The sequence below is a fragment of the Borostomias antarcticus genome, assembly GCF_949987555.1.
Source record: "Borostomias antarcticus genome assembly, chromosome: 20".
Classification (NCBI taxonomy): domain Eukaryota; kingdom Metazoa; phylum Chordata; class Actinopteri; order Stomiiformes; family Stomiidae; genus Borostomias; species Borostomias antarcticus.
In genome coordinates, this window is record NC_140253.1 from 20,546,305 (window position 1) to 20,561,651 (window position 15,347).

Here is a 15,347-nt window from a genome sequence, read left to right on the forward strand (position 1 = left end):
TGTGAGGGTGAGTAGAGGGTGTGTGAGGGTGAGTAGAGGGTGTGTGAGGGTGTGTAGAGGGTGTGTGAGGGTGTGAGTAGAGGGTGTGTGAGGGTGTGTGAGGGTGTGTGAGGGTGTGAGTAGAGGGTGTGTGAGGGTGTGTGAGGGTGTGTGAGGGTGTGAGTAGAGGGTGTGTGAGGGTGTGTGAGGGTGAGTAGAGGGTGTGTGAGGGTGTGTGAGGGTGTGTGAGGGTGTGTGAGGGTGTGTGAGGGTGAGTAGAGGGTGTGTGAGGGTGTGTGAGGGTGTGTGAGGGTGAGTAGAGGGTGTGTGAGGGTGTGTGAGGGTGTGTAGAGGGTGTGTGAGGGTGTGTGAGGGTGTGAGTAGAGGGTGTGTGAGGGTGTGTGAGGGTGTGTAGAGGGTGTGTGAGGGTGTGAGTAGAGGGTGTGTGAGGGTGTGAGTAGAGGGTGTGTGAGGGTGTGAGTAGAGGGTGTGTGAGGGTGAGTAGAGGGTGTGTGAGGGGGTGAGTAGAGGGTGTGTGAGGGGGTGAGTAGAGGGTGTGTGAGGGTGAGTAGAGGGTGTGTGAGGGGGTGAGTAGAGGGTGTGTGAGGGTGAGTAGAGGGTGTGTGAGGGTGAGTAGAGGGTGTGTGAGGGTGAGTAGAGGGTGTGTGAGGGTGTGTGAGGGTGAGTAGAGGGTGTGTGAGGGTGTGTGAGGGGGTGTGAGGGTGAGTAGAGGGTGTGTGAGGGTGTGTGAGGGTGTGTGAGGGTGTGTGTAGAGGGTGTGTGAGGGTGTGAGTAGAGGGTGTGTGAGGGTGTGTGAGGGTGTGTGAGGGTGTGTGAGGGTGAGTAGAGGGTGTGTGAGGGTGTGTGAGGGTGAGTAGAGGGTGTGTGAGGGTGTTTGAGGGTGAGTAGAGGGTGTGTGAGGGTGAGTAGAGGGTGTGTGTAGAGGGTGTGTGAGGGTGTGTGAGGGTGTGTGAGGGTGTGAGTAGAGGGTGTGTGAGGGTGAGTAGAGGGTGTGTGAGGGTGTGAGTAGAGGGTGTGTGAGGGTGAGTAGAGGGTGTGTGAGAGGGTGAGTAGAGGGTGTGTGAGGGTGAGTAGAGGTGAGTAGAGGGTGTGTGAGGGTGTGTGAGGGTGAGTAGAGGGTGTGTGAGGGTGAGTAGAGGGTGTGTGAGGTGTGTGTAGAGGGTGTGTGAGGGTGTGTGTAGAGGGTGTGTGAGGGTGTGTGTAGAGGGTGTGTGAGGGTGAGTAGAGGGTGTGTGAGGGTGTGTGTAGAGGGTGTGTGAGGGTGTGTGTAGAGGGTGTGTGAGGGTGAGTAGAGGGTGTGTGAGGGTGAGTAGAGGGTGTGAGTAGAGGGTGTGTGAGGGTGAGTAGAGGGTGTGTGAGGGTGAGTAGAGGGTGTGTGAGGGTGAGTAGAGGGTGTGTGAGGGGGTGAGTAGAGGGTGTGTGAGGGTGAGTAGAGGGTGTGTGAGGGTGAGTAGAGGGTGTGTGAGGGGGTGAGTAGAGGGTGTGTGAGGGGGTGAGTAGAGGTGTGTGAGGGTGAGTAGAGGGTGTGTGAGGGTGTGTGTAGAGGGTGTGTGAGGGTGTGTGAGGTGTGTGTAGAGGGTGTGTGAGGGTGTGTGTAGAGGGTGTGTGAGGGTGTGTGTAGAGGGTGTGTGAGGGTGAGTAGAGGTGTGAGGGGGTGAGTAGAGGGTGTGTGAGGGTGAGTAGAGGGTTGTGAGGTGAGTAGAGGGTGTGTGACTGTGTGTAGAGGGTGTGTGAGGGTGTGTGAGGTGAGTAGAGGGTGTGTGAGGGTGAGTAGAGGGTGTGTGAGGGTGAGTAGAGGGTGTGTGAGGGTGAGTAGAGGGTGTGTGAGGTGTGTGTAGAGGGTGTGTGAGGGTGTGTGAGGTGTGTGAGGGTGTGAGTAGAGGGTGTGTGAGGGTGAGTAGAGGGTGTGTGACTGTGTGTAGAGGGTGTGTGACTGTGTGTAGAGGTGTGTGAGGTGTGTGAGGTGAGTAGAGGGTGTGTGAGGGTGAGTAGAGGGTGTGTGAGGTGAGTAGAGGGTGTGTGAGGGTGAGTAGAGGGTGTGTGAGGGTGTGTGAGGGTGTGTGAGGGTGTGTGAGGGTGAGTAGAGGGTGTGTGAGGGTGTGTGAGGGTGAGTAGAGGGTGTGTGAGGGTGTGTGAGGGTGTGTAGAGGGTGTGTGAGTGTGTGTGAGGGTGTGAGTAGAGGGTGTGTGAGGGTGTGTGAGGGTGTGTAGAGGGTGTGTGAGGGTGTGTGAGGGTGTGAGTAGAGGGTGTGTGAGGGTGAGTAGAGGGTGTGTGAGGGGGTGAGTAGAGGGTGTGTGAGGGGGTGAGTAGAGGGTGTGTGAGGGTGAGTAGAGGGTGTGTGAGGGGGTGAGTAGAGGGTGTGTGAGGGTGAGTAGAGGGTGTGTGAGGGTGAGTAGAGGGTGTGTGAGGGTGAGTAGAGGGTGTGTGAGGGTGAGTAGAGGGTGTGTGAGGGTGTGTGAGGGGGTGTGAGGGTGAGTAGAGGGTGTGTGAGGGTGTGTGAGGGTGTGTGAGGGTGTGTGTAGAGGGTGTGTGAGGGTGTGAGTAGAGGGTGTGTGAGGGTGTGTGAGGGTGTGTGAGGGTGTGTGAGGGTGAGTAGAGGGTGTGTGAGGGTGTGTGAGGGTGAGTAGAGGGTGTGTGAGGGTGAGTAGAGGGTGAGTAGAGGGTGTGTGAGGGTGAGTAGAGGGTGTGTGAGGGTGTGTGAGGGTGTGTGAGGGTGTGTGAGGGTGAGTAGAGGGTGTGTGAGGGTGTGTGAGGGTGTGTGAGGGTGAGTAGAGGGTGTGTAGAGGGTGTGTGAGGGTGTGTGAGGGTGTGAGTAGAGGGTGTGTGAGGGTGAGTAGAGGGTGTGTGAGGGTGTGAGTAGAGGGTGTGTGAGGGTGAGTAGAGGGTGTGTGAGAGGGTGAGTAGAGGGTGTGTGAGGGTGAGTAGAGGGTGAGTAGAGGGTGTGTGAGGGTGTGTGAGGGTGAGTAGAGGGTGTGTGAGGGTGAGTAGAGGGTGTGTGAGGGTGTGTGTAGAGGGTGTGTGAGGGTGTGTGTAGAGGGTGTGTGAGGGTGTGTGTAGAGGGTGTGTGAGGGTGAGTAGAGGGTGTGTGAGGGTGTGTGTAGAGGGTGTGTGAGGGTGTGTGTAGAGGGTGTGTGAGGGTGAGTAGAGGGTGTGTGAGGGTGTGTGAGGGGGTGAGTAGAGGGTGTGTGAGGGTGAGTAGAGGGTGTGTGAGGGTGAGTAGAGGGTGTGTGAGGGGGTGAGTAGAGGGTGTGTGAGGGGGTGAGTAGAGGGTGTGTGAGGGTGAGTAGAGGGTGTGTGAGGGTGTGTGTAGAGGGTGTGTGAGGGTGTGTGAGGGTGTGTGTAGAGGGTGTGTGAGGGTGTGTGTAGAGGGTGTGTGAGGGTGTGTGTAGAGGGTGTGTGAGGGTGAGTAGAGGGTGTGTGAGGGTGTGTGAGGGGGTGAGTAGAGGGTGTGTGAGGGTGAGTAGAGGGTGTGTGAGGGTGAGTAGAGGGTGTGTGAGGGTGTGTGTAGAGGGTGTGTGAGGGTGTGTGAGGGTGTGTGAGGGGGTGAGTAGAGGGTGTGTGAGGGTGTGTGAGGGTGTGTGAGGGTGTGAGTAGAGGGTGTGTGAGGGTGTGAGTAGAGGGTGTGTGACTGTGTGTAGAGGGTGTGTGACTGTGTGTAGAGGGTGTGTGAGGGTGTGTGAGGGTGAGTAGAGGGTGTGTGAGGGTGAGTAGAGGGTGTGTGAGGGTGAGTAGAGGGTGTGTGAGGGTGTGTAGAGGGTGTGTGAGGGTGAGTAGAGGGTGTGTGAGGGTGTGTGAGGGTGAGTAGAGGGTGTGTGAGGGTGAGTAGAGGGTGTGTGAGGGTGTGTGTAGAGGGTGTGTGAGGGTGAGTAGAGGGTGTGTGAGGGTGTGTGAGGGTGAGTAGAGGGTGTGTGAGGGTGAGTAGAGGGTGTGTGAGGGTGTGTGAGGGTGTGTGAGGGTGTGTGAGGGTGTGTGTAGAGGGTGTGTGACTGTGTGTAGAGGGTGTGTGACTGTGTGTAGAGGGTGTGTGACTGTGTGTAGAGGGTGTGTGACTGTGTGTAGAGGGTGTGTGACTGTGTGTAGAGGGTGTGTGGGACATGATTGGATCTGTGCTGCCGTCTCTTTCTGTGTTGTAGTGTTGGGAAAAGGGATTTGCGTTGCTGTCTTTTAGTTGAAAAGTCTGGATGTGTGCTGCTCTGTTAACTGTGTTGATTGTCTGGGTGTGTGTTGTTGTCTGTTAACTGTGTTGATTGTCTGGGTGTGTGTTGATTGTCTGGGTGTGTGCTGTTGTCTGTTAACTGTGTTGATTGTCTGGGTGTGTGCTGTTGTCTGTTAACTGTGTTGATTGTCTGGGTGTGTGCTGCTCTGTTAACTGTGTTGATTGTCTGGGTGTGTGTTGATTGTCTGGGTGTGTGTTGATTGTCTGGATGTGCTGTTCTCTGTTAACTGTGTTGATTGTCTGGGTGTGTGCTGTTGTCTGGACTGGCACCAACTGGCCTGGCACGCAGTGAATGGCCTGCCCCCCCCCTCATCAACAAATCGCGCAGAACCCCCCCCCCCCCCTGTCAACAAAACGAAAGTGTTCCATCTCACCTCGTCGGCTTGGCTCGTGGCCTGACTTGGACATGACTCCCGGCATTAAATATTCACTGAGTCTGGCCCTGCTTGGCATTCCTTTTCAGTCCCCCCCTCTTCCTCTAAGAGGCTTTGGCCTCTTGCCATGTCACTATTGTAAATAAGAATTTGTTCTTAAGGGCTTGTCTGGTTAAATAAAAAATAAATAGCTGTATTGATTAATATGGCTTTCTAATAGAGATGCAGATTTGGGCCAATTCTTCTGTCCGCTAACTTGACAGTTATTGACCGTTAAGCTGAGGTAAACTGGAGAGCGTGACTTGATGAAAGCGAGCCTCCTGCCCAAGCTGCCAGCCACCCGCGCCACACCATCCACCACTCTCCATGAGTTCAACTCTACAAAACCTTCCCTCACAAAATGTCAATTCAAATCTTTCATTTGAGATTTAACATTTAACTAATAGGACTGCCTGGTGTTTTTCTTAATGAGTTATCCATTAACATGCCTACTTGCTAACAATGCTAGTCAGAGCCACGCATGCGCACGTCCCTCACCTGCAGGCTATCACCATGGACATATATTTGGGCCACCGGGTCACTACGACTGTAGATGTTTTCTATCTTCTCTGGGGCGATGTACTCTCCTTGAGCCAGTTTAAAGATATGCTTCTTTCTATCCACAATCTTCAAGGTGCCATTCTGAAAATATATACAAAGAAAATTTTTTGAACAGAAGTGACATAATAATAATAATAATAATAACTATTTGTATAGCGTCTTTCTTAACATAGTTACAAGGTGCTTTTACAGAATAACAACCAAATAATCATTATCATCATCATCAATATCCAAGTATGCAAAAAGCATACCATCTCAAACCATACAATTAAAAACAGAATCACATTTTTAGGTAAGTAATTAGCAAGCAAGACACATTTACTACGGTAGCTTTTATTTATTGATAAGTGAGTTTGACAGGAGTTCCTATATACAGAACATATAAAGACAGGAGTTCCTATATACAGAACATATAAAGACAGGAGTTCCTATATACAGAACATATAAAGCGTATAAAAGGCCAATGCTCACCGGGAGCCACTTCCCAATGTCCCCAGTGTGGAGCCAGCCGTCCTCATCGATGGCCTCCGTTGTCTTCTCTGGGTCCTTCAGGTAACCCTGGAACACATTTGGTCCTTGTACACATACCTGTAATGTAGAGACAAAAAACACACCCATAAAATCACCAACAAATGCAATAACAATGTTAAAGGTGCTTGTTCTTTCTTAATATGCCTACATTAGCATTTTAAGTTAAATCTGCAAGGTTGGTGAAGTGAATCTGTGTCAAAGTCATGTAATTTAATGTAATGTATTGCTTTATAAATGTTCTTAGCCGGTAGACAAACATACTCCAGGAGCTTGCTCGATCGCCTTGTTGAGAGGGGTCAGGGAAGAATTTTTACAGCTCACTTTTCTGGCCCCCGGGTGATTACTGTTTTTTTGCTTCCCTCTGGAATATGTAGGGGTGGGTCGTATGCCCACCTCCCTTGTTCTCTGTAAAGCGCATTGTGTTGCCTCTGGGTATGAAATGCGCTATACAAATAAAGCTTTGATTGATTGAAAGTATTTCCTTACCTTCCTTCCTTTCCTTATTTGTTTTTGGCGAGGATATTGCATGTTGAATGTTCCTGGCTGGTCCGCACTGCTTACACAACATGCGGAGCCGGCCAGGTCACAACACAAGGACATACTGTGACTCTGTCACTTCACCGCCCAGCAGACTCAGCTGTTTGGTGTATGACCCAGCAGACTTAGCTGTTTGGTGTATGACCCAGCAGACTTAGCTGTTTGGTGTATGGAGAACCAATAAAAACCTTACGTGTAGCATCTTTAAGCTGTCTTTACAGTATATGAACATTATACACAATTTTCTAAGACGATACCAGGCAGTCACTTTAAGTCATATTAAAGTCAGTACAGGTATATACCATATTTGGCAGCACTCAGAATTAGAATTCCTTTTCAGAATCAGAATTCCTTTTCAGAATCAGAGTTTGTTTTCAGAATCAGAATCCGTTTTCAGAATCAGAAATCGTTTTCAGAATCAGAATTTGTTTTCAGAATCAGAAATCGTTTTCAGAATCAGAATTTGTTTTCAGAATCAGAATCCGTTTTCAGAATCAGAAATCGTTTGCAGAATCAGAATTCCTTTTCAGAATCAGAGTTTGTTTGCAGAATCAGAATCCGTTTTCAGAATCAGAAATCGTTTTCAGAATCAGAATTTGTTTTCAGTATCAGAATTTGTTTTCAGAATCTGAATCCGTTTTCAGAATCAGAATTTGTTTTCAGAATCAGAATCACCTCTCCCTCCCCATTGGCAGCCAGGTAGTTCATCTCAGCCACGTCCACCAGCTTGATGGCGTTGCAGGGCAGCGGGGCGCCGACGTGACCTGGGGACAGAGGTGGGATCAGGTCCTCAAGTTACAAAGTCATAAGGGGCAAGTATCAAGTCAAGTGCCAGTTACTGTATTCAAACCAATTCAAGTCAAAAGTCTGGAGACTCAAGTCTTCGAGCCACAAGAGGAAAGTTTTCTTTGCAAATCTCAAAGCATTTATTTTATTTTGAATCTTGAACTGACTTGGTTCTGGTACAATCAAATGTGAATTGACTCGCCACATTCTCGTTGGTGGCTTGTCATTGCTAATGTTCCTCGGTGAAAGGCAACATCTCTAACTTCTGAATCAGAATCAGAGATACATTTTATGTTCAGACACATCTGGCTATAGATAGCTAGAATTGTCCAGGTATCCTATATGGCATTTCCGGGTCATCATGCTCAATTCAAAGTTAAGTAGTAGGTGTTCAAGTCCAAGTCAAGTCTTTTTTAGGTTACCAAGTTGCGAGTCTCATTTTGTCAGATGTGTGACTCAAGTCAGACTTGAGTCCAAGTCAAATAACTGGAGTCACACCTCTGTTAGCTGCATCTCAATAATACCACACATCCATCTGGATATCACACTGTAATCATGACCTAGAGCTTGATAGAATGAGCACTGTTTCTTGGCTCGGCCAACATGTATACTGAAGTATGAAAACTGTGAGTGTCTGTGTGTGTGTTGTGTGTGTGTTACCTGCTGTCCAGTCCCCAGGCATTGACATAGAGCACCCAGCTGTGCATTCAGTCTGTCCGTAGCCTTCATAGAACTGTCAAGCGAAAGGAGCAGACATATTCTGGAATATTCTTTGAGCTGCACATTAAACACACAAGTTTTGTAGTGAAGACATATATAGGATACCTGTCAACTTTATCAACACTAGTCTAACTCACAGGATGGAGGTTTTTGAGATAAGCCTCTCATTGGCGCCGCTCAATTCCAGCGGAGCCAATCAGATTAATTCCCCCGACACTATTTTACAAGGCCACTGTTGAAAAAAACTACCTTAGAGCTGCCCAAGACACTTGTGATTGGTCTAAAGAAATACAGCACCCCTCCCCCATCTCAGAATGATAACGGGGTGCAGCTGGACCCTTCTCCAGCGCCGGAACAGAAGTGTGGATAAAGGTCTGGCTATGCGAGACTACATCAGCACTTATGTGAGGACTCCATCAACACTTACCTGGCAACCCAGAGCCGCCCTGAGGAATGTGAGGACCGTGGGGGAGACGGGGGCCGCCCCTGTGATCATGAGCCTCACGTGGCCCCCCAGGCTGGCCTGCAGAACACAGAGACATGTTGGGTTCACCAGAACACAGAGACATGCTGGGTTCACCAGAACACAGAAGACATGCTGGGTTCACCAGAACACAGAGACATGCTGGGTTCACCAGAACACAGAGACATGCTGGGTTCACCAGAACACAGAAGACATGTTGGGTTCACCAGAACACAGGGACATGTTGGGTTCACCAGAACACAGGGACATGTTGGGTTTACCAGAACACAGAGACATGCTGGGTTCACCAGAACACAGAGACATGCTGGGTTCACCAGAACACAGAGACATGCTGGGTTCACCAGAACACAGAGACATGTTGGGTTCACCAGAACACAGAGACATGTTGGGTTCACCAGAACACAGAGACATGTTGGGTTCACCAGAACACAGAGACATGCTGGGTTCACCAGAACACAGAAGACATGTTGGGTTCACCAGAACACAGGGACATGTTGGGTTCACCAGAACACAGGGACATGTTGGGTTTACCAGAACACAGAGACATGCTGGGTTTACCAGAACACAGGGACATGTTGGGTTCACCAGAACACAGAGACATGTTGGGTTCACCAGAACACAGAGACATGTTGGGTTCACCAGAACACAGAGACATGTTGGGTTCACCAGAACACAGGGACATGTTGGGTTCACCAGAACACAGAGACATGTTGGGTTCACCAGAACACAGAGACATGTTGGGTTCACCAGAGCACAGAGACATGCTGGGTTTACCAGAACACAGAGACATGCTGGGTTCACCAGAACACAGAGACATGTTGGGTTCACCAGAACACAGAGACATGCTGGGTTCACCAGAACACAGAGACATGTTGGGTTCACCAGAACACAGGGACATGCTGGGTTTACCAGAACACAGAGACATGTTGGGTTCACCAGAACACAGAGACATGTTGGGTTCACCAGAGCACAGAGACATGTTGGGTTCACCAGAACACAGAGACATGTTGGGTTCACCAGAACACAGAAGACATGTTGGGTTCACCAGAACACAGAGACATGTTGGGTTCACCAGAACACAGAGACATGCTGGGTTTAGCAGTCGTACTACATCAGTCAGTCATATCAAACTAGCGCCGGGTTCAGACTGGATGCCCCTGCTCCGCTGCACTTTCATCACACATGTTCGCTCGCGGTTCGCAGGAAAAAATAGACCGGACGGCGATTCTGGCGCTCCAAGGCGCGAGCCGGCCGCGGAGCTCTGCGACTATCACACCGGTTGACATGAGCGGCGAAAAGAAACTCGCTTTCGCGTCCGGTCTGAACCCAGCGTAACAAGTCTGTAAACGCTGCTAATTCCATCGAAGCTGCAGTATTTAACGTACGTACTATTGTGCCAGCTATGAGCTAGATTCAAATTAGCAATGAGAGAAAATTCTGTCCGCCGTCGTAAATTCAGTCAGCTACAAGCCCATGGTTTGTGGGTGTGGCTTCCCATAGGGCCGTAGGAGACTGCTCCATGTTGCTGATTGGATCGTGTCACACGCTTTGAAATGGGTGTGGCCACACCTCCAAACTTTTGTAGTTTTTATTTTCGTTTTTTTTGCTCTGGTATCGACACCAAATTATAATGATTGTAATTATAATCGTCTACAAAGACACAGTTTTCACAGACAAGCTCAATCACTTATCCCTCTCGATTTATCTAAGCCAGGTACTCCCAAACTGTGAGGCGGGCCTCCCCTGGGGGGCCCCAAAGAAATTCAGGGGAGGCGCGGAGCGATGGTTAGAAAAAAAACAAAATGAAATTATTATTATTTTTTGAATTTTCTAAGGTTTTATGAATGAAACATGATTTTAAAGGACAGAAAATCCAAATAAATAATGGGAGAGATGTATACTAAATGTGTGGATAGTGCAGAGAGAGCCTCCCCCCGCAGGCATGAATGTATTGTGCGAAAACGTCATAACGTTAACTAGCAGCAGGTGCCACCGAGCTAACTTAGCTGTGTAACGTTATGGGCTAGCTGACGCTGCCTTGCAAAATGGAGAAATTTGGGGGGTTGGGGGGGCGCGGGTGTGTCAGTGTTTTCAGAGGGGAGGCCCACATTGATGGAGTTTGGGAACCCATGATCTAAGCAATACAGCAATATTTGTTTAAAATCTTACGAATGTCGTACATACTGGAGCTTCAAGTGTGACTACAGAGCACGCCTGTACGGACGTTTTATTGGTAATAAGAGAAACAAATGATCTGTATCTGTGGCCCTCAGAGTCTCTCTCAACACAAAATGGCGGCTCACAACTGCTGTCCAGTTACAGTACCTGGACTTTTTTGAAGATGAGTTTGTCCCAAAGGCTGTCGGTCCTGACCACGCCACTCCTCATCTCCGCCTCCTTCCTCCTGGTGGCGAAGTCCAGGACCCACCTCTTCAGCGGCGTGTTGGCCTGTCCGAAGATCTGAGGAGAGGAGCGGAGGAGGAGCTTAGCCGCTCGTTCTGACAGCGTGAGAGATGCCACGCCCCTGCGGCCGGCGGTCTGACCTTGTCGAACATGCGGTTGAGCAGGCGGGGGACGACGGGGAAGACGGTGGGCTGCAGGGCCTTCAGGTCGTCCATCAGCAGGCGGATGTCCCCCTGGAAGAAGCCGATACGAGCCCCGTGGATCAGGACCACGCCCTGGACAGGAGAGAGGGGCGAGTCACACCCACATCCAATAGAAACTGAATTGAATCCAACAGATATAATAAGTGCATCTCTATACTAGGGGTGGGTCCGATTAATCATTCATGGCGGTCAAAGGCGATTTTTAAATTGTGGTCGTTCATTTTTTTCATAAAAAAACAAAACAAAAAATGGATTGTAGGGGATGTCAAGCAACAGAAAAAAATGCCCCTGCAGGGTGTGTGTTCCAATCACTCTCGCTAGCTAGCATGCTAGCATGTCATTCATTGGATTTGTTCTGTTAATTTCAGTGTTATTTACAGTAAGAAATTAATGAGAATGAATACTTGAATAAGTAACTTTTCACTATAATGCTTGTTGTTTTACGTTCCAAGTTTGCAAATGATGTTTTGCCCACAATCAATTATGGCCTTTATGAATGTCGGCAAAAAAAAAAAGATGAATCGTTCATACCACCCACTGATTGGTCGAACATGAGAAATGTGAGTTGTGCACATCCCTACTCTACACAGACACATGGTGAGACAAACATGCTTGGATACGTCTCCATGGGCAGTTCAGAACGAGCCATTCCAGTCTGCTCCATTGTATCCTTCCAAAACTAAATGAAAATCTCATCTGTCCCCAAGAGGGCGATGTTGCCTGATCAATTCTGGACAATTACAGCTTTCCAAGCTCCGAATAACAGCACACATTCATATCTGCTTCCTCTTGACATGTCAGGGTTCATCCTCCTGTACACAGTGTTATTCTCTAGGCACGGGGGTGATGTGTACGTACCTCCACTACCCGCTCAAACATGTGAGCCAGAGGGAGGTAGGACATGTGAATGTCATGGAGGGTCAGCATGCAGTGTACCTGTCAGAGACAAAGACGCACACACACACACACACACACACACACACACACACACACACACACACACACACACACACACACACACACACACACACACACACACACACACACAGGTCAAGCACAGCATACCTCCACAACCCTCTCAAACATATGGGCCAAGGGCAGGAAGGAGATAAGCACGTCCGTGGGGCGGGGCTTGAGGACGCTCTGGACACACAGGGAGGAGCAGAACCAGGAGCACGGGGGAGGAGCACAGGGGAGGAGCGGAGGAGAGGAGAGGAGAGGACAGGCAATTTAACACCAAGATAGGAAAGAGAGAGAGGGAAGGAGGGAGGGAGGGAAAAAAGTCTGGAAAGATTTGAAGGGGACTCCACGTCCAGTGAAATGGTTGCCTTAGTAACAGTGAGCGCGCCTTAGAGAGGAGTGAGGAGGGAGAAGATGGAGGAGCCATTAAAGATAAGGCTACTGGTTAAAACAGACGGCGTTCTTAACAATACATAACCCTGGAAACCATTCCTGGAAGCTATAGGCTCACTTAAAATAAAGCTGATAAAATGTATGCATCATGGTTGTGACTGATGTGATGTTGTGATCATGGATGTCATACAGCCATCGTGCCCAGCCCTTTAAAAGCCCTGTTTAGTAATATAAACACATTATGGTCACTTCCCACAGATACTAAGTTCCAGCTATGCATGTCTGAATTGTCTGTTGTTTTGTTTACCTCTGTTATCCTAATGAAAGCAGCCCAGTTTTTTTGTTTACCTCTGTTATCCTAATGAAAGCAGCACAGTTGTTTTGTTTACCTCTGTTATCCTAATGAAAGCAGCCCAGTTGTTTTGTTTACCTCTGTTATCCTAATGAAAGCAGCACAGTTGTTTTGTTTACCTCTGTTATCCTAATGAAAGCAGCACAGTTGTTTTTTTACCTCGGTTATCCTAATGAAAGCAGCACAGTTGTTTGTTTACCTCGGTTATCCTAATGAAAGCAGCACAGTTGGAAATTACATTTCCATGAGTCAACATGGCTCCCTTTGGGTTTCCTGTGGAAAAAAAATTACAGTTTAAATCTGAAATATATACAATAGAGTATATTTATACCATTATCATATAATCTCTCTCTCTCCCTCTCTCTCTCACGCACGCACACATACACACACACACACACACACACACACACACACACACACACACACACACACACACACACACACACACACACACACACACACACACACACACACACACACACACACTCATTACCAGTGGTTCCGCTGGTAAAACAGATGAGAGCCAGGTCTTCTGGCTTAGGCGGCTGAAACAAAAAAAGTGTTAGAAAAACTGATTCTGAAGACGTATCGCACCACAGCACTGGTTTCATGGTCAGTCTATATAAAGCACTGGTTTCATAGTCAGTCTATATAAAGCACTGGTTTCATGGTCAGTCTATATAAAGCACTGGTTTCATGGTCAGTCTATATAAAGCACTGGTTTCATGGTCAGTCTATATAAAGCACTGGTTTCATGGTCAGTCTATATAGAGCACTGGTTTCATGGTCAGTCTATATAAAGCACTGGTTTCATGGTCAGTCTATATAAAGCACTGGTTTCATGGTCAGTCTATATAAAGCACTGGTTTCATGGTCAGTCTATATAGAGCACTGGTTTCATAGTCAGTCTATATAGAGCACTGGTTTCATGGTCAGTCTATATAGAGCACTGGTTTCATGGTCAGTCTATATAAAGCACTGGTTTCATGGTCAGTCTATATAAAGCACTGGTTTCATGGTCAGTCTATATAGAGCACTGGTTTCATGGTCAGTCTATATAAAGCACTGGTTTCATGGTCAGTCTATATAGAGCACTGGTTTCATAGTCAGTCTATATAGAGCACTGGTTTCATGGTCAGTCTATATAAAGCACTGGTTTCATGGTCAGTCTATATAAAGCACTGGTTTCATGGTCAGTCTATATAAAGCACTGGTTTCATGGTCAGTCTATATAAAGCACTGGTTTCATGGTCAGTCTATATAAAGCACTGGTTTCATGGTCAGTCTATATAGAGCACTGGTTTCATGGTCAGTCTATATAAAGCACTGGTTTCATGGTCAGTCTATATAAAGCACTGGTTTCATGGTCAGTCTATATAAAGCACTGGTTTCATGGTCAGTCTATATAGAGCACTGGTTTCATAGTCAGTCTATATAAAGCACTGGTTTCATGGTCAGTCTATATAAAGCACTGGTTTCATGGTCAGTCTATATAGAGCACTGGTTTCATGGTCAGTCTATATAGAGCACTGGTTTCATGGTCAGTCTATATAGAGCACTGGTTTCATGGTCAGTCTATATAAAGCACTGGGAGCCGGTTACTCACCGCTGGTTTCTGGCGGTGGTCTTTGCCAGTGGCCTAGGGGGAGACAAGAACAACCTCAGAGACATCAACACAACCACACTTCACACACGTCTATTCATACACGTCTATTCAGAGCCTTCCAAAACCCTGTTCTGTGAAAGAGCATGCTGGGAAGGAACCAAGGGTTGGGCAACCATCTAGGGTTGGGCGCTTCCAAACATGGGGACGTACGGGGGGCTACAGCTGAAGTTAAGACCCTTGTTCATCCAGCTCTGGAGCAAGAGAAAAACAACATCTAGTACTCTTGCAGTCAACTGCAAAATAGGGTTCAATCGAAAACAACAGCATTTTCTCCGCTGTTACGCAATACACACTACATGCTCAATTTACAAACAATGTCAATTTTCAGTACATGGACTGCATCAGAAATGTTTAATTGAAATCTGCCGTCAATAAGAGAAACCGGAGGTGTGTCCTTAAAACAAATCAACCTGTAACAAAAGTGGAATCTAAAAGCCATCAGCTCTAACCATTTGACCTTTTTTAACCAGATAAAGGCATTGAGATATAGATCTCTTTTACAATGCTGACCTGGCCAAGCAGGCAGCCAGGTGAACATGGTTTCACACAAAAGAACATATCACACAGCAATAAACAAGAACATCACAACAATACAGGGCGATACAGAAGGAGCAGAGCAATGAATACAATCTACACCACAAGAGAGAAACGTGAGAGAAACTTGCTGAAATCAAGTCAATATAATTACACATTTCAGCCAGAGCAACTCGTAGTAAGGACCCCTGGGATGTTCTGGTGAAAACTGGGTAAGGAGATGAGGCAAACCAGCTTGAGATGAGTTTGTAGGTCATTCCAAGACCAAGGGCCCAAATAAAAAGACTCAGTCTGCACAGAAGGCACCTGGATACGTAGCCAAGTGCTAAGTTTTCATACAGCCAAATGCCCAGGTATTTATAAATGTCAACAAACTCAACAGAGACACCGTCAAGGGTGTCAATGGAGAGGGAGGGATTTACAGATTTATTAGGTGCAAACAAGGCTTTGGTTTTGTAACCGTTCAAATGCTATTTACAGTCTAGGAGAGCATGCGGCAGAGAGATAAAATCGGATTGCAAGTTTGTAACAGCAGCCTCAGGAGATGGGGCACAAGCATACAAGACTGTATCATCATAACCCTAACCC

At 47.9% G+C, this 15,347-nt stretch overlaps 1 protein-coding gene across 1 annotated transcript in view; it reads right to left on the reverse strand.

Moving 5' to 3' along the window:
* Window positions 1–15,347, reverse strand: part of acsl1a (acyl-CoA synthetase long chain family member 1a) — a 68,777-nt gene that overhangs the window by 3,708 nt on the left and 49,722 nt on the right. Inside the window, 11 exon segments of the mRNA XM_084454369.1 lie at window positions 5,128–5,271; window positions 5,662–5,778; window positions 6,934–7,022; window positions 7,705–7,777; window positions 8,192–8,287; window positions 10,574–10,708; window positions 10,792–10,926; window positions 11,713–11,790; window positions 12,759–12,832; window positions 13,053–13,104; window positions 14,166–14,198. Coding sequence (XP_084310495.1) covers window positions 5,128–5,271; window positions 5,662–5,778; window positions 6,934–7,022; window positions 7,705–7,777; window positions 8,192–8,287; window positions 10,574–10,708; window positions 10,792–10,926; window positions 11,713–11,790; window positions 12,759–12,832; window positions 13,053–13,104; window positions 14,166–14,198 — 1,026 coding nt within the window.